Here is a 26,206-nt window from a genome sequence, read left to right as displayed (position 1 = left end):
CATAATAAAGCATTTCTGCCCAGTCAGATACACTCTTCCATGTTTTCCCTGTAGAAAAGCAATAAACAGTCTGTGCTCTTGCTATGCCAGAAAACCATTGCTTTAATTTGACTGAGCGAATTTGCAGCCCTGAGGTGAGACCTCAATTCAGGTAAGGCATTTCAGTGAAAAATTATTTTTTTGCTAGTGCTGAAAATCTGCAGTGATGTGATGATCAGGGGAAGGATTTATAAAACCAACAAGAGTAAAATTTTACTCTTATTTAAGTGATTTTACTCTTATTCTTACAATTAAGAATTACCTTTCGGTGTAGTAATTAAAGTAACACATTACTTTAGAAATTTACATATCAATATTTGAGTTACTTTTTTTAAAAAAAGTAATGCATGTTACTTTTCAGTGGAATTAATTTTCTTAACACCCTGGGGTTGACGAACACTCTGACGCATTCATTTGTATCATAATGGTGGAAATAACTTAAAATACTCCATCATCCATAGTCACAAATGCCTCCATCCGTCATTAATCTCCCATCACCTTGATAAAAACAAAGCATCAAACATTATCAGGTTCATCTACTTTTCATTGTTTTTGGAAGAAACTCTATTGTGCGGCTTGATCCAGTTGAGGATATAATTTCTGACAAGTAATTTATTATTACTTACATTTCTTACTTGTACATAATTTATTAGTTGGGCTTTTCCCAAACTGACTGACTGAAATGTGTGAAATCGAGTGAAATATATTGAATTATATAAGCAGACAGGAAACCTTTCAGTTCATCTAAATGTTGTATGAAACAAGGATCTTTATATGCTCTATTATATAATATAAAACATAACATGATATAAAAGTAAAATAATGTGTGAGTGTTTACATGATGAATATTACAGTCTAAGAATGTTTAGACTAGGAATGTTACTGATTAGTCGACTAATCTGTACAGCTGCTACTAGTCGACACTGAAAACAATAGTCGATTACATGAAAAAAAATGTATACATATATTGTTCAAATTACTGTCGTTTTAATGTTACTGTGACGAGCAGAGAGCAGCCCAGAGCCTTGAAAATGGAGCAAGGCTGATGGCGCAAGGGTTAAATGAACATTAGCATTGGTCTCGCATCCCAGGAGCTCCAGAAGGATAAAAGGAGTAACGACAGTGGAGGACGGGAGAGGACCAGGCCTGGGACATTTAAGTTGTGTGTTGTTTATGTATATGTGGCAGTCGGCCATAATGCACCTGCAATTTACTTTCGTTTTATTTATTTTGTTAAAAAAAAAACAAAAAAAAAAAAAACATGTACATTTACAGTTCGCCGGTTCCCCCTTCTTCCCTGAACCCTGAACTTGCTTACATTTATATTTAAAGGCATTTTAAATAACACATTAAAATAAAACACTGGGGAAAATAATACCTTAAGAGGTATTTTAATTTTACATTTTTTTTTTATTATTATTATTTTTTATTTTACCATGTGTTTTCTTCATGTGAGTCGCGGCAAGCTCAGGAATGACCACTCGAAAGACAAGCAAGGCATGGGAGAATTTGGACTTAGAAAAAAAACCCAGAAAAGTTTTATGGAAGCTGTGAGACGTCAAACTGGCATAATTCCACTGGAGCCATGCGTAACCATATTCAGCACATGGATGTAGGTGTGATAGTTGAAGCAAGCAAATGCTCATCGAGTCATTCACTTCAACTCTAAAAAAAAATATCTCCGAGACGACAGCAACAGACATGTTCCCACTCAGTTTTGATAAGGGAGAAGGCTTCCGAAAAGTCACAACACAAGGCAAGCGTACTGCATATTTATGACTTGTTTTTAGCGGCATTAATTATGGGATTTGACTGTTTGATTGTTTCAAATGGATCATATATACGCACAAGCATTTAGGGGGTTTCTTACTTTATACTAGTCGACTAGTTGGTTACAAAACTTCCGTTTAAATGACTGTCAAATTAGCCGCAGCACACATCTCTGGTTTAGACCAGTGTTTAATGTGAAATACCGTGTTCTTGAATCTGCTCAAATGTAGATGCTAAACAATAATATAGTTTCTTAAATATACAATTTTGTGTACTGTGTGATATGTTTTGAATGTTCATCTATGACTACAAAAATTGCTTTTTGTTATGGGAGTGGGCAATTTTAGAATTAGTGATTGCTAGTGTTAATAATGTAGTTGCCCCTGATATCAGCTTAGTCTGCAAGGCCTGGAAGAAAGCGAGTTTAGGAAGTAACTTAACACTGTAACGCATTACTTTTAAAAGTAACTTTCCACAACACTGCTAATGACAATAGTCAACAACAAAGTTCATTATCGATTGATATGCACAATCCGAACAACCGAACTAGATTAAGATCCCTGCTGGTCTGAGCTGAAACCTATTCTTAACTGTAAATAAGAGCAAAAGGTTCAGTCTTTGAATTCTGAGAATCTTGAGGGTAAAATTTATAAATATTGCCCTAGGTCAATGTGAATAAAAACCGATTTGCTTGTTTTGTATTTTATTTATTGAGTTCTACACTCTTTTACCTTTTCAAATGCTTTTCTTTTGTCTGTTCATTGCACATTGCTGAACTCGCTTCACAGAAAAGCCTTGATCTCAGTGGGCCTAAACCTCTTGAAATAAATGCAAAACAAATGAAATGCATCACAGGATGACAAATCACCAACTTCACTCTCATGTACAGCTACATCATGACATTCCCAAACCACTGTTTGTGATGTGAGCACAGTCTCAATCCCCGGGCTACTGACTATAATGAAATCAGTTCTCCTCAAAACTATATGATGTTACATTAGCCTGAGCATCAGCAAAAACAAAATCACGCAGCAGACACAAAAACCTATAGAATATCAAGCACACAGTGCTATTTCAGATTTATTTATATACTATTATATTATGTATTATGCATATTTTGAGCTTTTATTTGTACATTTTCAGTTTCCATTTTATTTTAAAGCAGACCTATTATGCAAAATTCACTTGTATAAAGGTGTTTGAACAAAGATCTGTTTCCACAGTGTGTGTAAACAACCAGCCTATGATGGTAAAAATCCACCCACTCCTTTTTTATAATCCCCATAAATCTCTACAAACAAGCAATTCCAGATTTCTCTCTACTCTTACGTAACAGTAGGGGAAGCCCCACCCACGACTGACAACGGAATCTGCCCTATTAGCTTAGCTCCTCCCCTGATTGAGCTGTACACAGTCCACCAAGACTTTTTAGAGAAATCAGTTTAATACTTACAGGATGCGCCGTCTGACAGCCAGCTTTCTGTGCGCGTGCTTCGGACGATGTGCGCTTAGAAAATCATATATCTGAAATTTAAACTGTTATGGCTTTAAAACGCATGCAAATAATTATTCATGAAGAGGAAGAATTGCAATGTTACGTGAGATTGGAGATGATAGATATGATAATCAAAACCAAAGAGATGTTTTGGTTTTTGGCAGAGTATCTGATGCACGAGTTGTACAAGCTCCGCCCTCTTCTGGATAGGGGGTGGGGAGCGGCAGCTTACTTGCATTTAAAGATACAGGCACAAAAACTGCATGTTTTTCCTTCCACTCAAAAATTACAACATGGTATATTAACTGATCTGTGGGGTATTTTGAGCTGAAACTTCAGACACATTCTGGGGACACCTGAAACTTATATTACATATTGTAAAAAGGGGCATAATAGCTCCCCAAGTTTTTCATCTAATATTTATGCTTTATTTCACTTAATGATAATGATTTTTAACTATTTTACAACACTACAAACACTAAAATAAACACCACTAAATAATGGTTCAAACTGTGCAAACCTTAATCTGATACTGCTACCACAGTAGATGAAAATAGTTTTTTTTTTTTTTTAGAAAAATAAGACTCTTAATAAAACTAAAAACTAAAATATACATGCCATTTAAATCACTGGCTGCATAAGACAAATATTTCACAGTCCCAGTGTATGCCTGATATGTATCTGAATGAAAAACAAATCACTGCTTGACTGATATAAGTGCATTTGAGAATTAAACAGCATTTGAGATGCAATCACTTTGATTCCCGACATATGACTTCCGTGGCACTTACTGATATTTTTTTTTAGTGCAAGAGCATCCAACGACACACCAGAGAAACGTTCTGCAGATTTACTGAAAGATCAACTGCATACCCGAATCTCATAAAGGCGTTAAATTCCCCATTATGTACAGCAGACACACAAACGCACAATCTGTATTTCATAATGCATCTGTTTGCACTCCCACCAGAGAGACGTCAACGCGCCTCGTCGACTGACACATTCACTGTCTGGATTCCCACCGACGCTTGTGTACAATCCCGGCACACAGAATTCAGAGAGAAAGCACGATCCCATTAGCATGCAAACAGGGCCGAAAAGCCATCAAAACAGAATAGAGCACAATGCAACATGGTTTTTGTTATTTGTGGTGTCAGAACAACAGAAAGCCACAGCAGGCCGAGGCAGCGCTCGGGGAGAAACAGCCAATCCTATTTACTGGAGTTTCAAAAAGAAGGTAATTAACGGAACAGCCCAACAGAGTCACTAATTAACTCAGTCCTCCTGATATTCAGCCACACAGATGTGCTCTGTACAAACACACAAGCACTGCGAGAAACGAGACGTTGTAAACAAACAAACCGCATCAGAAACATCAACAGCATCCGCTGATGCGACTCAAACCTTCTGCTGAGTCAGAAAGTACTGTGGATTCATTTGATCCGGTTCTCAAGTTGAAGTCAAATGATCTAGTGGGAATGGAACAGCTCAACGTAGTGGGAAAGTATCACTGAATAATGGCTTTAATTTTGGTTCTTACATAAAGCTTCACAATCATATAATTTTAAAGTACATAAGTGTATACTTTTAAAAAGAGTACTTATTAGGGATCTAATATAAGGTATAATAATATAGGGATCTAATTAAGTGGGGTCTAATCCTATTTCATGCATTCTGACTTATTTACACTGTTAAAAAGTTGGATTCTCTTGCTAAACATGGCAAACGTTTCAAAAATGAGTTGGACATATGACAGAGTGTTTCTGTGCCAAATACACTCCTTCAGAGTTCGTACAAGTTTCGAAAAGTTTTTTTTTCTTTTTCTCGAGTATGGCCCTGTATGACGTAATAAAGGGCAGAATTTCTTGTATGAGCACTTCTCCAGGAAAAGCGCGTACACACATCAACCAGGGGTGCGTTTCCCAAAGCGAACTATGGTCGTAAGTTCCGTCGTTACCAATAGAGTTCAATGGGACTTGCGACCATAGTTCACCAACGATGCTTTCGGGAAACGCACCCCTGAGCGAGAGAGCAAGAGCACGCCCATCAATGCACTTCGTTCGGGTTCCGGAAGTCACCAACAGTGCTGTACAGGACTGGCTCGAGAAAGATTTGTCACTTTGTTTTTAGACCATGAAATCAACTATGTCACCAAAGAAGTGTATTTTTGGTTGTGAGTAAAAAATAACCTTGCTTAACCCTGCAATAAATTTTTTATTGGTTAAAATTAATGGAGAATAGGGTTGTAACGATATCATAGACTGTAAAAAAATATGGACGTAGCGTCCGTGACGTCACCCATAGAGTTCTGAACAGCAGTTTTGACGCCTAAATGAGGCCGCGGCCATCTTAGCTGCGCGTCACCGCACGTCACTCCCGGATAACTGAAAATGGGCAAAGAGGCGGGGAGGTGGTTTGAGCTGATATGACTGGTTGCTGAAACCACGCCTGCCTAGCTCGACGTGACCATGTTAGCAGCAAAGGAGCTATATATCTATCTAAGATACGATCTAAAATATTAATGAAGATAAGTTTTATCATCAGAATGTTCTAAAGGTTTACTGTCAATCTACGGTGTTTTTTAAGATATAGATGCTCCAACACCAGTAGTGTTGGTTGTGCAAATAACAACATGGAAAATCAAATGGGACTTCATACCTTTATAATGAAATAGAGATCGCGAGATGAATCCAATCCGTGGCATTTGGGTAAAATATGAATGTCCATTGCAAAACAAAAAAACATGTCACATTTCTTCTGAATGATCTGCTCTCTGTCATCGTTCTTCAAGAAAGGATGCAATCTGAGCAGTGTTTATGTTGTAAAACTGTATACGATCGTATCTAACAAACAAATGAGCCTGTGTCCAAAGTATATTTTTTTCAAAATAGTGCAGCAGTTTTAGTTATAATATCCAAGCAGTGCTGTCGGATTTTGATATCCTCCCGCCATTGTCATTGCAGTAAATCTCACAACCAAAACTTTCAGCCAATGCCACGATCCAACAACGTGTGTTCTGTGTCTCTTCCCCATGCATGCACATCTACACAGACACACATCAGTCTCGAATATTATGCAGCAAGCCATATTTTATAATTGTATAAAATAATCGAGCACAAATACGGCTGAGATGCCAAATTCAGCGGCAGCTGAGGTAACATGACGGCTCACAGACAGCAGCGCAATATACCTGTCACTCAAGTGACCACGCCCTTAATTATGCAGAACTTTAAGGCTTAATATAATTTAAACGGATAAGTTATAAAAAAATTCACCCCCCTCAGAGTTGTCATGAAGGGCAAAAATAGCAGTATAGACCAAAACCACAATTTGAACCAACTTGTAAACATGTTTTTTTCTGCTATAAACTTGGCCAATTTAACATGGGACTCTATGAGATTCTGCTCTCTTTTGGAGCCTGTCCCTAGCGGCCAGTCGATGAATCGCAGTTTAAGTTACTTCCGTATTGGCTTCACGAGAGAAAGGGGGAGGTTGCCGCTTGAACGATATACCGGTATAAAAAAAAAAAAAAAAATCAAGACGCAGAATTTCACTTGCGCAACAACATTCCACTTAACTAAACTTGCTCCACACCCACACATACAGCAGACAATGTCAGAGACAGAAGTTGCTATTTCTATTCTCTGTGCCCCGTTGAAAAATAAGTTACAATTTGCAGTATGGGAATACTTTAGATATAGAAAAACAAACGCGGGGCTGTCCTCGAGTGTAGTTATCCAAAAATAAAGCGGGCGCAAAGTAGGCCTACCTGCAAAAGGAGGAAACACATCAAACATGTTGACCTATCTTCGAGAACACCATCCGTGTAGATGCAGGTATGTTCCGTTTATAACTTAGGTCGTATGATGTGCGTGATGGAATCCCGGAATCCAGTCATGAAAATGGAATGTACAGTATAACGCAGCGATGTCAGGTAAAAACGCGCGATTTGTTGGACTGATGAATAAAACGAAAGCAGAGCTGTACAATAAATCAAATCGCGACATGGTCTAGGCGGGGTCTTTGAATATTAAACGCAAACAGACTGCTGTATAAATATATCTTGTCTGTTTAAAGTGTCTGCCTGTGTGAATGAACTGCGCTGTTTCGTGTACTACATACTTAAGTATGCGCGGCGCTCTTATTGTTTTTTAAGTGTTTGCCGTCTCGTTATCAGAGGACATGAACACAAACATATCCACGGTTGCTCTGAGATAGCGCTTAATGAGCATTTCATCATTTTATTTGAGAAAAACCATTGTCAAATACACTGAAACTCAAAGCTCTTCACTCCATCCCGTCAAAATAAAAGACCACTTTTTAACTCGAAGAAATTGACAAATTTATTATGGTTGTTAAATAGAATGTACTTTTCAAAATAATTATAAAAAAGGTTAATTTAATTTCCATCATTTTTGATAATATTTGTATTAAAAAAATAAAAGCCAGAAGAATTAAGTCAAAGCAGAATTTTTGAATTTTAATTATTAATAAAAGTTGTTCAATTTCTAATCCATAATAATTTATTAAATGTATTTGATTGTTTTTGATTATTGAAATCTGAATAGAGAAAACAAACATTTTAATTAATTTATTGGTCATTTTAATTGATGAAATAAATAAAAATTGATTGTTAAATACCGTATACCGTGATACCGTGAAACCGTGATGTTTACTCAGACGGTTATCATACCGTGGAAATCTCATACCGTTACAACCCTAATGGAGAATATATCATGTTTTTCCCGTGGCTGATCAAGCCCTCAGGATCGGAGCTTATGGCTTTATAAACAAGACCCAGTTCGACAATGAATTTACAGATCATCTGAAAATGAAAGATGGAGTGGTAACAGCGATAAAAGATCACGGTCATGAGTCGGAACCGCAGGTGCTAAGAAAAACTGCATCAAATGTCTGTTTTGTTAGCAATTGCACGTAAGTGCATCTAATGTAAACAACACAAACCAAAATGAAAAGTTATCCAGGGGTAATGCGATGGTGTATTGTGTGTGTTTAAATACAGTTGTTTAGCTGACCATCAATAGCTTGCAGACGATCACTACACAAAAGCTGCACATGCTCGTCACTCTTTAGCTCCGACCACGACACGACTCCAGGAGCTCGGCTGTTTTCGGAAAGAATCGGTACAGCGTATCTTTTATTAATATGATAAAACTAAAGACTCTTTGGAGATATGAAGGATGCAATAGTACTTTATAGGTACTAAAGATTAACATGACATTGGCAGAAACTGTGTGTGTTATGTACCTTTTAATAAAAATGCAACTGTTCATTGTTAGTTCATGTTAGCTCAGGTCCATTAAATAGCCTAATATTAACAGATACAACTTTTGATTTTAATAATGCATTAGTAAATATTGAAATTAGCATCAACTAAAATTCACAAATGCTTTAGAAGCACTGTTGAAAAAAAAGTGTAAACAAATGTTTAATAATAAATAGCCTATTAAGTCTTTAAAGGGTTAGTTCACCCAAAAATGAAAATTCTGTCATTTATTACTTACCCTCATGCTGTTCCACACCCGTAAGACCTTCGTTAATCTTCGGAACACAAATTAAGATATTTTACTTGAAATCCGATCACTCCGTGAGGCCTTCATAGGGAGCAATGACATTTCCTTTCTCAAGATCCATAAAGGTACTAAAAACATATTTAAATCATTTCATGTGAGTACAGTGGTTCAATATTAATATTATAAAGCGACAAGAATATTTTTGGTGCGCCAAAAAAAACTAAATAACGACTTATTTAGTGATGGCCGATTTCAAAACACTGCTTCATGAAGCATCTGAGCATAAATGAATCAGTGTATCGAATCATGACTCAAATCGCGTGTCAAACTGCCAACGGCTGAAATCACGTGACTTTGGCGCTCCGAACAGCAGATTCGAAACACTGATTCATTTATGCTCCGATGCTTCATGAAGCAGTGTTTTGAAATCGGCCATCACTAAATAAGTTGTTATTTTGTTTTTTTTTGCCGCACGAAAAATATTCTCGTCGCTTTATAATATTGAAGGTCCCGTTCTTTGTGATCCCATGTTTCAAACTTTAGTTAGTGTGTAATGTTGTTGTTAGAGTATAAATAAAATCTGTACAATTTTAAAGCTCAAAGTTCAATGCCAAGCGAGATATTTTATTTAACAGAAGTCGCCTACATCGAACGGCCAGCGCACGCATCTCCACGTTATGGTAAGAGGCGTGACCTTTCCGGGCAAGGAGCGCTAAGCTGCTGTCGAATCACAACACAGGAACCGCTGGCACAATCAGAACTCGTTACGTATTTCTGAAGGAGGGACTTCATAGAACAAGGAAGTCATCAGCCCGTTTTTATGACAGTGGAAACAGCGGTATACAGATAAGTAAATTATGTGAAAAATACTGTGTTTTTTTACACGCGAAACATGAACACATGTTATATTGCACAATATAAACACAATCAAAGCTTCAAAAAACCACGAAAAACGGGACCTTTAATATTGAACCGCTGTACTCACATGAACTGATTTAAATATGTTTTTAGTAATGAAATGTCATTGCTCCCTATGATGGCCTCACAGAGCCTTCAGATTTCAAGTAAAATACCTTAATTTGTGTTCCGAAGATTAACGAAGGTCTTACGGGTGTGGAATGGCATGAGTGTAAGTAATAAATGACAGAATTTTAATTTTTGGGTGAACTAACCCTTTAAGTAGTCTATTAAGTATTTGGTGCTGTGATGAACACCAAAGCAAATGCTAAAATTTGAATGGCTGTTTGCTGTTCAGAAACAGAAGAACCGCAGCTGCTTTTGTTTATGGGGTTACAGGGGTAACAGCTGCATGTCTGCTGTTCCATTAGCGCCACCTACTGTCAGAGAGTGAATATGCATTTTCATTCAGCGCGCCTCCTTCACTTGTTCCGTTGCCATGCTTCTCATCTGTGTTGTTGGGCTTGTTTCAGAGTGTGCATGCACATTTATTATTTTTCTTATGCATGATGAACGGCCTTGTTAATATTTCGTCTCTTCACATTGAAAGTTACGAATTACAAGGAATCACGTAATTATAGCCTATACTTTCAACTAAAAATAGTGAAATTAAACAAAAGTTTATTAGTTTGCCTCCCTAAATATTTCTGTCGGTCGTTTAACATTTCTATTGTAAAACAGCTGACAAATATTAAATGTTGATTTTAGCTAATTGCATCTTATCTCGCACTTTATGACCATTTACTGAAGCATCACGCTGGAATTTATGATCAACATTCAGCTTCTGTGAACATAAAGCCTGCATACTTTAATTTGAGTGGTCATCGCAAACATTTTGACATTGACGAGCAGAGTTTGACCGCTAAAAGTTCAGATGAGGTTTATATTAGGCAATTATTTGACAAACTTTATTATATACACCTCAGAAAATACTGAGGTCCTGACCTTGGGGACCTCAATAGTGGTGTGACGAGCAGGGCGGGAGAGAGATAATGAGCGAGAGATAATGAGCTCCACCTGCGAGGCGCACTGGCCTTGAGTCTCTCACGGAGGAGCTCCGGGAGCATAAAAGCGACCAAAGTGAAGGACGAGAGAGGACCAGGCCTGGATATTATTTTATGTTTTATTATGTTTGTGTGGCCGGCAGATGTCCGCGAGGGTCTTGTTCTTTGTTTATTTTATATTAAAGTTTTGTTGAACGTTCGCTGGTTCCTGCCTCCTTCTTCCTTATCTACGAACTTTGTTACAAGTGGGTATGGCCCTGAATTGGGTGTGCCTCAAACATCCTGAAAAGTGAAGCTGTGGGCTCTTTGATCGCCCCCTGGTGGCTGGATGCAGTACAGGTCATAAACCTCGCCCTCTCCATTCAAAAGAACGAGACTTGAGTCAAAACATAAAAATAAATTACGCTTCAATTAAAATTTTCCGAAAGATGGTTTTGGTCATTTAAGGTAGTTGTTATCATGCTGATATAAATAAAATTTTTCGTTTTTGTAATAAGTTTGATTTTAGCTAGCAATTTGATGCCTTAGAAACGGGGCGTGTCTTCATGATTGACAGTTGTGACTGACAGGTTCTCTGAGGACTGTCGGAGCTTCGAGGGGAGATAGAAGATATATAAATATAAATTTTCGATTTCTGTGTTATTTCACGCTGACAAAATGAGCTGTTCAGCAGTAAACTGTACTAACCAACCTATAGGATCTGACGGATCACTGAACCTTTTTCGGTAAAGTTAAATGTGGGCTTCATAAGCCAATTAATAAATGTTATTAGTTAAGATAACACACCTAACGTTAGCCATGACGGGAAAAAGCAGGTGATCGTTATCTGGCAGTTACTAATTATTTTGTATGGGTATAAAATAATAATTAGCAGGACAAAACTAATGATAGCCTACTCTAATTACAGCAATCAATCTCCTGTAACTTTAGTTTAACTTGATTTAAAATGGTAGGACCATTTCTGACATTTTAGAGTTGTTTCTAGTGGCATATTATATAGAGTTTATCTACTGAATTTGCTTTTTCAATAATATTATTGCTCTAGAAACAGAATAGCCTATTATTTTATAGATAGAATTTTAAATTGTGTATAATTTATATAGCCTATTTAAAATACATCAATGATGATGCAGTTGTCTTGGCACAAGTTTGATACTGCGACTCCGCCTCCGGGCTCCACTGACGATTCGTTCTGCGCAAGCCCAGGCTCCAAACTGACGTTTTTGCATAACATGTCAACGCCCATTGTCGTACGTTTTACATTCAGTTCATTACAATGAAAGGAAGCAGCATTGCGGCGTCCATCTTTTTTTTACAGTCTATGCCCTGAATTTGTCACACAATGATTGCTACTGGTAAAGGCATAATCTGATTTAAACTGTTGTGTTAGATTTAAGAATCAGCTCTTACTGGTGTTAGTGCTGGTTGTGTTGGTGTTGTCAGCTGTTGCGGCCCGTGTGTTCTTTTGGTCTAATTTTGTTGACACTGTCCACACAGCAGCTCTTCTGGTGTTATTGGATGTTGTGTTAGAGTCTGTTCCACACATCAGCTGACTGAGGCTTCCAAATGGATCAGACCTGAAGTCCAAAGTGTCCGCTGCACTTAACAGTTCTGAAAACCCAAAATTAGACATCTGTGTGGAAAAAAAAAAAAATCATAAAACATATCTCCACATATACACATTCAGAAATGACTCTTATGTTCACCAAGACTGCATGTTTAAACCAAAAATACAGTAAAAAAAATAGTGTAAAATAGTATTAACTCTTCTGAATCTATTTTAAAATATAATTTATTCCTGTGATGCAAAGCTGAATTTTCAACATTACTCCAGTCTGTGTCAAGTGATCCATTCTAATATACTGTGTTTTTACTGTCATTTTTGATTAATTTAATGTGCTTTTGCTGAATAAAAGCATTAATTTCATTTAAACAAATAAAATAAATAAATGACATACATTTCTGAACAGTTGTGTTATTTTGCTTTGTTTTCTTTATGAAGCATTTACATTACACTATCTGTGATCTGTGAACCATTGTTTCTTTGCAACACCATTTTTGTATTTTTGTCTGTACAGGAATATGCAATAAAATCTTTAGAAAGTATACTGCATACACACTTCTGGCGAACATTTGTCCATCTCATAACTGAATATTACGGTGTAATGACATTAATTAATGCCATGCATGTCTAGTTCACGGCATGTCTGCATAATACAAGTCCATCTGTGTTTTGCATCTGTTGGCCTGGCGGCAAAGCCCGCTAATCCCAAACCATGAAAAGGTGAAATGGTTTTTGGTGCGTGATTAAGACAGCACCTTCATAATCGAAACAAAAAGCGTAAACTGTGTTTCAGTCTCACTTAACGAGCATAACAGACATAAAGCCTGTTCACTCAGAACGGAGGTGACAGCTGTTGTGTTAATACCAAATGAGACGGTATATTACTTTCCAGCAAACTTCCAGCAGATTTTATTTATATAGCCGCTTGCATGCAAACAGTGTAATGGACTGCACAGGAAGCATGGGTAATAGAGCACAACAGTGATGGCCCACTTTTTCAGTGCCCTTGGTTCCTGAAGTATATTCCCATTCATTTTTTCCACATTCAGAAATGTTTTCACTACAGAGCTCAAAGCCTTGAACCGAACCAACCAGCTCTCAGATGAATAGCACAATATATACCTATTGACTTAAAAGGTATTTATTATAACGTTTTATAATACACAATAAAATATATGATACATTTAAAGTTTATTGTAGTTTGAGAGTGTACAGAGATTTGATTTGCAATGCTATATGCAAATTGCAGTCACACTGATTTGCAACAAAGTAAAGTAAAATATAGTACCATACAAGACTACTTCAGTTCTTTTGTGATGAAATGAACAACTCTTCCCATGAAGCATTGCAAATGACGTAACTGAATCCGAAACAGAGATTACAATACCAAACCCTTGAAAATGATTATAAAATGTATTTAGTTCTGGTCCTCATATTTGATTGTCTGTGTTCACAATGTCCCAAAGCAAAGCTCAATAATTCAATTCCTTGATATGAATTACTTGATTATAAAAGCAATCATGAAAGGGTTGGTTCATCCAAAAATGAAAATTCTGTCATTAATTACTCACCCTCATGTCGTTCCACATCTGCAAGACCTTCGTTCATCTTCAGGAACAAAAATTTAAGATCTTTTTGATGAAGTCTGATAGCTTTCTGTCCCTCCATAGAGATTCAATGCAACTACCACTCCAAAGTCCAGAAAGGTAGGAATGACATCATTAAAGCACTCCATGTGACTCCAGTGGCTTAACCTTAGTTTTATGAAGCTTTGTGCAAAAAAATATAATTTACCACTTTACATACAAAAATATTGATCTGCAGCGCGCGTTCACAAGAGCTTCACAACGCATGCGTGTTGTGTTCAGACTCGCGAGTCAACTCAACGCACATGCGCATGTGTTCGCGAGAGCATGCGTTTTGTGCTCACGTGATAGCTGACATCGTTGTGTAAACAAGCTTTGGATAATATTATTTTGTAAATAAAGTGGTAATTTTTTATTTTTTTTGCACAAAGCACTCACATCGCTTCATAAAATTGAGTTTAAGCCACTGGAGTCACATGGAGTACTTTAATGATGTTTTTCCTACCTTTCTGAACCTTGGAGTGGTAGTTGCGTTGGATCTCTATGAAGTGACAGAAACTTCTCAGACTTCATCAAAAAGATCTTAATTTGTGTTCCAAAGATGAACAAAGGTCTTACGGATGTGGAACGAGACAAGGGTAAGTAATTAATGACAGAATTTTCAATTTTTGGGTGAACTAACCCTTAAAGCAATCATCCTCATGCTGCGGAGTGATGCTTCCAGGATCTCTCAAGTTCACATGCACAAATGTTCTTCAATAGGAATAAATCCAAATCCGATTTAATATTTTCAAAGTTCTGAATAAGAACCCTTTGCAATCTGAACGTTGCAATCTGATTCACATATTTGTGTACATTACAAACAAAACTTCAGTGCATACGCAGTGCATCAGTTGCCGCATTCAAAACCGGAGAATGCCACCATGATAATGTCAGGGGAGCTATGCTAGTATAATTGTCAGAAAATAGTCAAATTCAAGCACGCTTAATTATTTCAGGTCTGCACTACCGCTTTCAATCCAATCATGGAAACTTTATTGGGTTCAAGCTCTATCAAATCAATTAATATATCTGGATATCCGGTTGTCTGGTAATAGTATAGAAAAAATTGCACTGTGCATGTGTCGAACTCTGTCATCCACGCGCATCCTTGGTTTAGTATACTTTGAAAGGCGTGCGGACGCGACTGCGGAAAGTGAAGTATACCCGGGGCTTCAAGGTGTTTACATGACGGCTCTTCAGTCTGATTGAGGAAGTTGGGAAAACTGGTGCACTCACTGGCAATCATCTGAACCCACTGGAGGTTATGCTACTCCATTTCGTCATTCGCAATGGATTATGGGAGTGCAGTTTGCTGAGCACTTCATGCACAATCCCTGTATCCATGGTAACCATAATTAGTGGATTTCTCTTCAGAATTATATTCATTTGGAATATGAAAATTCATATCGACTTCTACAGGAGAATGTGCTACTGATTAACAGCTTCATGATAGGTGTGTCTTGAACAATTTTTGCAAACGTAATTTTCTTTATGGAGAAAATAACCTGAATGTTATGCTCTATAGCAATGGAAATGACATAATGAAGTACCATAAAAAAAAGAGATAATCAAAGAATCATGTCAAAAATGTTTTGCGGTTTCCACAAAAATATAAAAAAGCAACTGTTTTCAACATTGATAATAGTAAGAAATGTGAGCAGCAAATTGTCATATTAGAATGATTTCTGAAGGATCATGTGACACTGAAGACATCACAGGAATAAATTATATTTTAAAATATATTTCACACACTAAAACACATTTTAGTTTACAATAATAATCCAAATAAAAAACTAATCTAGACTATATAAGATGTTTTCTATAAATTATTTATGAGCTTTACAATTTCAGCAAATCCTGTTAGGATTCAAACTATAGGATGTCTAAATAGGTGTATTTGTATTATTATTAATCAAATAACATTTTTTATTAATTGTTCTTAAAATAAATAAATATTGTTATAATAATTATAAAAATCCTTATAAAAACATTGCTAACAGTGGAAATGGAAAGCGACTACAGTATTCACTTATCTTCCAGAGAGGGTTTAGTTGGTGCGAAGATACGTTTGTTTATCCAACATACCTAATAGGTTTCGCAAGACAAATCGTGGGATTTGTGCCTCTAATGTGAAACTTCATGGGACACACTAGTGGTATACACTATATCCTATTCCTGGATAATATTTTACATTTGTAAAAGATGGAAAGCATAGTCCATTCATCCAAAACATAAAACTCACCACTGTCATTAGTGGAGCGATGTGACCGCTGGTTTGTGCCATCAGTGTGGCCGCCTCGAGCCGGTTCAGACCCAGTGCTAATGGAAGCTGAATCAGAAAAAGGAGAAGAAAAAAAACTCATTTTAGTATTACTGATTTTTTTCTGAGCTTAATTGTGTATTACATGGGTTCTGCCTCACGGAGCCAAAGATTAAGACTGTATTACTGAACTGAAGCAAAGTAGGGTTCAATCTATAAAGATCATTAGATTTTCAGAATTTATTCTCAGAGCCTGGGATGTCAGGCAGTTAAAACAACCTTAATAAACTCCCGTTCACTGGCCTCTTAGCCAGCACTATCTCTGTGTCTATCTCTTTGACCTTCACACACTCAATAGCGATTACTTTAGAAGGAAAGGGAGGTTCAAATAGAATCAAAAGGGAAGTCGAGAGAGAGAGAGAGAGAGAGAGAGAGAGAGAGTGTGTGTGTGTGATTGTGTGTGTTGAAGTATTTATCTGTTCAGGGGATTACGCTGCAAATGGCTTTTTCTTCATTCATTCTGGAGAACATTTATGCTCTCAACTTCTCATCCTCAAAACCAAACCAGAGCTACAGAGAATCCGAAGCACTTCAGAATGAGAGTGGATGATAAATGTCTTAAATGTGAATATAAGAACAAATGGTTGAACACATAGGAAAGGCCAAGGGCAGCTGTAACCTTTCCATAGTTTCCTCTATAAATCACAAACTACTACAAATCTATCTGACACCTTTTGGTATGAGAAACATGTTTGTGTCAAATAGAATAGTACCACTCAAATAGTTGAGAGTGATCATAATGTTGAATTTAATAGCACTGGTGCATTCACACCATGTCGTAATTACAGCAATTAAGTGATTTCAACTTGTAAAAAGCATTCATGTCCTCATAGAGCTCGAAATTACAGCTTGTAAGATGGGAGTTTTCTGAGGGAAGAAAAAAAAAAATCATAGGGCCCTATTACTGTAAAAATTAATAAATTGTTAAAGTTTTATGAATCCAATTGATTAGATGTGCTGTTTAAATGTATGTTTAATTATTTAAATGTAATTAAACCATTAAAATGGAATCCAGAAAAAAAACTGAATTTGGGAGAAAATAAAATTGAATTTTTGAAAAAATAAACAATTTCATAGGGCCCTAAAAATTTAATTGTTGTTTAATGAATTGTATAAGTTTTAGTATTTTAATTAACTGTATGTGCTTTTTGATTACTAAAATCAATTAAAACAGAATAAAGAAAAGTTAAAATGGAAAAAAGAGAAGAAATTGGAAAAAAAAAAATTAAACAGATTTCATTTTTTTCCCCCAGTATTCATGATATATGTATATATAAACCCATACAACAAGACCAATTTATTTTACTTCAATAGATATTAAGAAAAGGGCTGCCCTGGACATGACCTTGTTTCATCATTCAATCTAAAGCAGATGTTCAAGTGTTCTGTATACTTCTGAAGCAGTGAGTGACTGCCCTTCCTTGAGCTCAGAGTGTATATCGGTCACATTCACCACATAACACAGTTATTTAACATCCTTCCAAGTCCCTGCCAGACCTAAAGACGCCTAGTGAGTTTCTGCACTCCTCTCAGAGCCGCACTCCATTTAGTCCCATTTCTAGCTGCAGAGCTTCACTTCTGTTAATAGTTTTATTCTGTAAGAGCTGCTGAGAGCTTTGTGTACTGTATGTCCCTCTCTCTCTAAGACGCATACAAAGGTTATGAGGACAGATTTCTGAGTGTTCAAAAAAATATTTTCAACAGAACATTCTGAACTGCAGAAAATAGACCCTCGTGGATGTTGTAGAAATGTTTTACTTACGCTGGATTTAGTGATAATTTAATAGTAAACAAATATTTTTTTAGCCCCCCCCAAAAAAGTTTATATAATAAGTAACCACATATTTAATAATCAAAGCTAATAATAAAAATTGATTTGCATATAAACAATTAAATTACACATAAGGCTGCTTTAATGATAACATTTTAATGATATAATTATGTTCATACAACAATTCGTTGTTTAAACTTAAATAGTGACTGTCATAAAAACTTGCTTCATGACAGATTCAAACATATTAAATAAAGACAACAGATTCGGTAAAAATATAACGAATATGTATCGGCAAAATGCTCCTCTCTAGTTATTTATCTACCTAAATAAGTTTATGAACATTGACTGGCGTTTCTGAGGTAAATGTAACATTACGTGACATTGTTTACAAGCTGTTTTATTGACATCTTTCTGCAGTTGAAACACTGATTGAGCGATTACAAAAGAAATGATATGGATTTCAGTTTGTTGCACTGTATCATTCAACATACCTTCTGATGTTCATTCATGTTTATTTTGTGCTGTAACTAATAGTAAAGAACTGAGGCGCCACAGCAATTTGTCACTCCACATTAGTGGCAAAAATTGATTAATGTATTATTTTGTCATTTTCCTTCTCAAGTAAATTTAATGTATCATATTTTAATGATTTTTTTTTTTTACTAGCAAATACCAAAAATACTGATTCTACACCATGTAAATGTAGTCAAAAAATGTTTAAAAGTTGAGTTTAAAAGAGAAATAAAGGAGGTTCACTCACTGCATTTAGTAGTTTCATGTTGTCAACATTCTGCATGAACACTCGTCTGGCTTGAAGAAGCTGATTGGCTGTCAAGGAGCATGTGATGTTCTGAAACTCAGCTTTCTGATTGGCTGAATTAAACTCCAAGATGCGATCAACCGATTCACCGCAGAGTACCGACCGCAGATCTCCCTCACTTGAGAGCGTAGGCAACTACACAACAGAGCAGCACACAGTTATAATATCAGAACAAAACTCAGATGCACATCAGAGACATGCCTTTAGGGTATTCCAGAAAGATTAACTTACTGTCACATATTCTCTGAACTCTCAGTTGATTAACCCAAACCTTGCTTATTCGATGTATGCAGGTTCCAAAACCGCAGTCTGGACTAAGTTTCTCGAGTATGAAAGTTAACTGTGACCACACCAAGACATTCTCAAACGAGCTCCGAACCCAGGAGTCACCATAGAAACGGACGCTAAGACCCCGTTTACACTAGTGCGTTTTTGTTTTAAAATGAAAACGATCCTCGTCTACACTGGTGTTTACACTGGCGTTTCAGAAATGATCTCCGTCTACACTACACGGTCGAAAATGCATGTCAAATGACCGTTCATGCATACTGGGCATGTGCGTACAAATGTAAACAGTTGCCTCTGCACAATGGCTACTAAAAATTACAACAAAGTCAGCAAAGATTGTAGTTCAGTCTCCATGTTATTGTTTACACGGTCATCAAGGATATGCAGAGCGAACGTGGGCAGCCACGCCATCGTTGTCAAAAGTCTGTTTTGGTCCGTTTACGCTGCTACCCCAGCGTTTTCTAAAGTCAAGGTTCAAAAACGGCAGTGTAGTGTAAACGACAGGCGTAACCATAGCAAAATGTATGCGTTTTAAAACGAAAATGTACTAGTGTAAACGGGGCCTAAGAAGAAGCCCTTTATGGCGATTTACTTACTTAGAGCACATCCCCACCTACAGGGCAATTGTGCCATCATTTTAAATCTTATCTTTTAATCTTTAATCAGTGTAATCAGTAATCTTTAAGAATGATATTGTTTATTTGATCCTAACTATAAAAAAAAACAAACAAAAAAACAGATTGACTGAACTGAAATGATTGTTCTTGCAAAGATAATATGGCTGTATAAGTTTTTTTTTTTTTTTTTTTTTTTAATGTTTAGCCATTTTGCTTCCACATTTCACATTCACATTTCATGTAAGGTGAGATGTATCACATGTAGAAATACATTATAATGTAGAAATACATTATATAGACATCTTCCCATTGCAAAACAAAGTGCAGATCCATGATGAGTGAGATGAGAATGAGTAAAATAATTAAATATAAAGTAACATAAGCATTGCTTTATACCCTGAGCGTTCCCTTAGGTATTGGAACTGAAAGTTTACATTATTCGCTTAACCTGAGGAAACCAGGTAAGTCACAAAACCTGTTTCTGGAATACCCCCTTGGCATCATCTTTGAGTTTATATAACATTTTGAAAGATAAATATAAAAGGCAAAATTTTTGTAATGAGGTGCCATTTTCAGTTTTCTTAGTCAATCACTGTGCTACAAACAAACACACTTTTGTTTTGTCCTCACAAAAGAATATACTTCACAGCTGAAACCTGATCATCCATGTTATCTCAGATCAAGAATCGCAAACATCGACTGCAGGGGGTTTGTGATTGGAGGAAAAATCAATACTTAAATGTAAAAGTTAAAATAAATGTTGCTGCACAATTAATCAAAATAAAACCGAAATTGCGATATAGATTAATGCGAGCATCAATGGCTGCAATTTAATTTCAAACTTTTTGAAAAAAGTTTAGGAACTGCTGTCATACATCTATGATCCATCACAAACTTGCTTAGTAACATAAATGCTCCCCTCAACATTTTAAGTGCCTTTTGAGTTATGCTTTTGAAGTTTAAATGACATCTGCTTGACATTTTGCCACCACGTGAATATGGCTTTAAAAACAACCTTTATTGCTGAGGTAAAACACAGGGCTTTGGTGATGTGATTGACTTCCTGTGGAAGCGTCTGGACTCTCAGCTGATTTTTCATTAAGGGATATTGGATCTCCTCCAATCTGCACTAAAATATACAGCTTCTCTTTATCTTTCTGGCTCTCCATCTGTCTTTGTAGATGACATACCTGGCCAAGCCGAACTCTCACCCTCATCAGGCTCGTGGCTGTTGTGTTTGGCACAGAAAGGCTGTTCGTCAGATATTCTGAAAACGTCTCGTTGGTTCTCAGCAAACTGCGAAGCGGAATGGACTGACCTAACAGAGAAATTGGACATGGAATGTTAACATAATTGCTCTTAGCTTACATAGGTTTCGTTCAGACAGTCAGAAAATAAAATTTTTCAAATCTTAGTGGGTTTTTTTGTCTAAACAGCAAAAATGAATACATAAAAGTATTGTTTTTTTTACATTGATCTCAGAACATGTTTTCAAGTGGAGGTCGAGGCGTATTGCGGTGGGCGGCTATGTAAATGCTCTGGGTAAATTGAGGTAGTGATTGAAAGAGAGGATGTGGCTTATTAAACATGTGTTAGCCCCTTAAAGAATCATTTAGCTATAATGCAACATACTGTTTTGTCATCATGCAACTGAAAATTCCTCCCACACACTCGCACAAAGGCCATGAAAGCCAATTAGGCATATGAAAGCTTGTGTGTTTGCACATCAAGGGTGGATGGAGGTCTGACTGCGCCCTAGAGAGAGCTGTTGTAATTCCCATGAATGGGCGGCTGTGTTTGGGAATGTAAAAAAAGAGAAACCTGACCCGGCTAATATGTATAGAGCCATGCTAATTAGCGGCCTGGAGCTCGACGAGTATCAGACAGCAGTGCTGATTACCGAGGGCACGTCATTACACTCCGAATCTTATCTGCGTCTTTGTTGTCATCTCGACAATCCTCTTCAACACCAATCAGGTAGGTCGCACACAGACCGGCTTACGCACAAACACGTACGCGCGGATAAGCTCTGTTTGAGAGAGATTGGAGTCGTCACCTCGCACCTTAATCATCTCCGGCTGCCATCGCGTCACCCTGCGCTCACATTGGCCACTTTATTCCACGCTCGCTCCGATTGGCCACTTCTATCGGCGAGTCTCTGGCAGCGTTGTGAGTTAATTACTCTCTCTTAGATCTCCTGATGAATTTAATCTTGTATAATAGAAGTTCATGGCCCCAGAATGCAAATCGCCCTGCAGCGGTGACCACGTCCTGACAACACAGCCTATTTGCAAATGAGCTTCCTCAGAAATCTGAATATCATTAGACTAAACGGTATGAACAAACAACAGCAGAGCGGCAAGATATACGACCTGCACCTACCAACCAACAACTGCAGCTGTAAACTGCCACTGTCGCCAATATAAGTGCGCGTCCATTCTGGGTGTGCACGTCATTGTGTAAGAACAGCAAGGGCAATATTAGTAGTAGTATAGATTTTAATGCATGTCAGCATCTGAGGATATCTTCATTTCAAAATGTGAGTTAAAAATATGAGTAGCTTGAATACAATAAAAGGAAAAACTAAACAAAAATGTGAGCATATTTCTTAAGTGAGCTTAATACATAAAAATGTTGTCTGCTGCATTAAAAGTGGGACTGTCTAATAAAATGTTTATCAGCAAGAGCAGAACACATTTAACGCTGTAAAGCCTGACATATGAAATAATCTAATTTTAGATAATAATAATAATAAAAATCTAATTTTTTGAAACTAAATAGTTTATTGAACTTTTAGACCAAATAAAATAAATTAAAAAAAAAAAAAAAATAATGTTTAGTATCATATTTGATGCATCAGACTTTATGGCTAATATAGTGAGAAATGGAGAAAACAAACATCTCTATTTTATTCAGATCACCAAACTGAGCAAAAATATGCAATTTGCTGCAAATGCTGATATTTTTAAGCCCAAAAAGTATGAAATTCTGATAGCATGCAATGTAAATCAATGAGATCTTTATAAAAGTTGTTACGACTGGGCGTGGCTCCTGTAATTGAATTTGACTGCCGCTAGGTGGTGTTCTTGTCCTGTTTTGTCTATGTCTCGTTGTATGTTTTCAGGGTGGAGTTGAGTGGCAGGTGCCATGGATTACTGGTGATCAACAAATGGATAAGAAGACTTTCCTTTTTCCAGTTTGCGGGCTTGGGCTGGGACTTGTGGCTTCTCCTCCACCAGAGCTTTCTTTTTGTGTTTTTTTTTTGGTTTGTTTTTGTTTTTTACAATTCTTTTAAGTTTGATTTCTGTTGTAACGGTTGACCTTATACTTTTTTTCTTGTTACTTTAATAAACATGTATTTTTGAATTAACTTAATTTGTGAATGGCTTCCCAGTTAATTGTTACACTGCTTTAAGCCATGCAGTTGTAACACAGTATAACAGACTACTTACATAAACTGCATATAATAAATATCACTTGTCACTTGTCTTAGTGAGATCATTTTTAAATGCTTAGTTGTATGATCAAAGCTCTGTAGTTTTAAAATGTATAGCCCAATGCAATATAATAAGAATTGAGAGATGAACATAAAAATGCTCCTCAAAAGCCTGATGGATCATATTTGATACTCACATATGAAGATGATTTTTCTAAAAAATGATTTATAGACAATCAAGTAAACCAGTCAAGTAATCAAGTTGCTTCAGTCCAGTAAGTGTTCATGTTGAAATATTTCTAACAATATAATAGTTATTCTTTCATTTACTTCATAAAAATCAGTAAAGATTTCACATTAAAAAGACACGTGAACCAAAAAATAAAATAAAATAACATTACGATGTCCAGAAATCAAGTTCAATAGTACACTGAGTTTAACTTATCACTATAGAACTCATGTTTAATGTGATAGTTTCATCTTTACATAATACATTATGTTGTTAATCCGGAGATTAGTGAATAAAGTTATAAATGTTTGTGAGTTCTAATGGTCTGGCGGTAGAAATTCTGTTAAGCGTGCCAGAGGTTCTGAATTCTACTCTGCCCTCATATAGTTGTTTTTTTTTTTCTCGTTAAAATCAAAGTTATTCATCAGTGATTGTATATGATTTCAACAGAAGGAAATCAGTCTCTGCAGTCTCCGCAACAGTTAGCAATAGACTGAAGCACTCGTCTGGGCATGAGCCAGCCGCGGCTAGTCTGTAAGGGCAAGTGGGGCAGAGCCAAGGCCCTACCAAAATATCCATCCAAAACATAGACCTCAATATAAACTGAATCAATAATAAATTGTAAATGTGTTCAGCATTCTGTAACAAATATTTTCTTATTTTTTAGACTATTTTAAGTCGTAAAGTGAGCAGGATTTATTACAATTTAGCATACGGCTTCAGCAGGCATGTATCATGATACTAAGTGGGGTGGGCAGTGGGTGCCTGAGCCCTGCCCAGCTCTACAGCACCCAAATATTTTACAATGTAAATCTGGGGTAAATTTCACCTCGCGCCAGACTAAGAAGATATCAGTAAGCTTCAGCTATGTGTATATTAGTCTGCATCAGGTCAGTATCACATTAATGAAAAATTAAACATGCTAAAGTGAATAGCCTTTATTGTGTTTGTTTTATTTTTGTTCTGAGAATAGACATGACTTTCTTTTGCTCACTGGAATTCCTCCACAAATTATAACATTCTAAAACAACATTCAGAGGCAATAAATACTATGTTAAGGCAATAGTAAGATTTTATGGATATAATGTCATGAGTGGTAGGCCTATTAATGTGATATGATATGCATACATTTAATTTAATTAAAAAGCAATTCTGAAATGATTTGATTCAAATGATTTGAAATTCAGTTATGATTTTATGCTCTAAATATAGCTATGAATAAAGTTCACTTCAGAAAATATTTTATTTCACATGAATCCTTGTCAGCAATCCAGATTAGCTACAAGCACAGCATAGTGTCTAAAAGAGATTAGTAGATCATTTCACACTCTTTTTGCATGTTTTTATAAATGCATAAATCTAAATCAGGGCATATATTAGTTAACAGCATATTATCACTTGTTTGATGTGCGTATTTGGTGAAAACTCAATCTCCTTGCTTGTTTAACCCCATATAAATGCATATCTAAATCTTGCAACTATATTTTATTTATATATAAAATATATATAAATATATATATATTATATATATATACACACACACACACACACACACACATACATACATACATCTTCAGCCTCACATGATCCTTCAGAAATCATTCTAATATGCTGATTTGCTGCTCAAGAAACATTTATTGTGTACAAAATACTTGTGTACAATATTTTTTTTCAGGATTCTTTGATGAATAGAAAGTTCAAAAGAACAGCGTTTATTTGAAATATAATCTTTTGTAACATAAATGTCTTTACTGTCACTTTTGATCGATTTAATGCATCCTTGCTGAATAAAAGTATTAATTTAAGTAGGGATGTCCAGATCCGATCACATGATCGGAAATCGGGCCCGATCACGTGGTTTCAGACTCGATCGGAATCGGACGTTACCTCCCGATCAGGACTCGGATATATATGTATTAGGGGTGCAACGGTTCTCTGTAAAAAAAATCGAAACGTACGGTTCTCCACTTACGGTTCGGTACGCACTTGCACCGCGGTCCATCTCGAATGACGACGCATCTATTGGTTAATATGGTTTGTTTAAAATAGCAACGTGGAAAACAGACAGAGTTCAGATAATGTATGTTTCAGTCGATGGATGCACAAAACGTTACAACAACGATAATCAGAAAGCGTGGACAAAACAGTCACTCTTTGTAAACTGTTCACTTCGAGTGCCGTATGCTCTAATGTCCAGTCATTTACGCCGTCATCACACGGGTGTTGATAGCGCGCGAGCGCAGGTGAGACCTGAACAGCACACGTTGCTATCTGTGTTTAAACTAAACTCATTTAAGCCTTGCTGATTTAAACCTTCAAGAACAAGACGCGAAAGAGAACTCTCACGCGCTGTGAGAAGATTTGTGTGCTCTTATCCAAAGCGCGCACATGCTTATTTCAGTCAGCGCGCAAATACTGACCTCGCTTTCAAGTCTTGCGCTTCAGCAGACAAATTCATACAAAAATTATGTCAACATGCCCGTCTTGGCGAGTATCCTAGCAAACATAGTCGGTTATGTCTTAAATGAACGTATATTAGTCGAGAAAGACAGCGCATGTGTAACAGTATTGGATCGTGCATGTCTTAAAGGGAAAAAAAACTATTCCTACTGCCTGTTTTTAATGTTAAATCAAACAACAAATAACAAAGAAATCACTCACTGCTCTTGACTGAATAGTTTTTGTAACTTCAGTAATGATTAATCATTATTTATTTTATACAGTAAAGATA

At 36.5% G+C, this 26,206-nt stretch overlaps 1 protein-coding gene across 6 annotated transcripts in view; it reads right to left on the bottom strand.

Moving 5' to 3' along the window:
- Positions 1-26,206, bottom strand: part of LOC125265746 (phospholipid-transporting ATPase ABCA1) — a 222,834-nt gene that overhangs the window by 150,181 nt on the left and 46,447 nt on the right. For 4 of the 6 annotated variants that reach the window (XM_048186163.1, XM_048186162.1, XM_048186164.1 and 1 more), the window contains 4 exons: positions 21,001-21,128; positions 18,846-19,040; positions 16,234-16,320; positions 12,210-12,432 (listed from right to left, as the gene is read on the bottom strand). In XM_048186163.1, the coding sequence (XP_048042120.1) occupies positions 12,210-12,432; positions 16,234-16,320; positions 18,846-19,040; positions 21,001-21,128 (633 nt within the window). Of the gene's footprint in view, positions 1-7,073; positions 7,588-12,209; positions 12,433-16,233; positions 16,321-18,845; positions 19,041-21,000; positions 21,129-21,873; positions 22,312-26,206 lie in introns of those variants that run through there. The other 2 variants (XM_048186166.1, XM_048186167.1) reach the window with 2 other exon arrangements.

The sequence above is a fragment of the Megalobrama amblycephala genome, linkage group LG3, assembly GCF_018812025.1.
Source record: "Megalobrama amblycephala isolate DHTTF-2021 linkage group LG3, ASM1881202v1, whole genome shotgun sequence".
Lineage (NCBI taxonomy): Eukaryota > Metazoa > Chordata > Actinopteri > Cypriniformes > Xenocyprididae > Megalobrama > Megalobrama amblycephala.
This window is presented reverse-complemented; position numbering and strand designations above follow the sequence as displayed.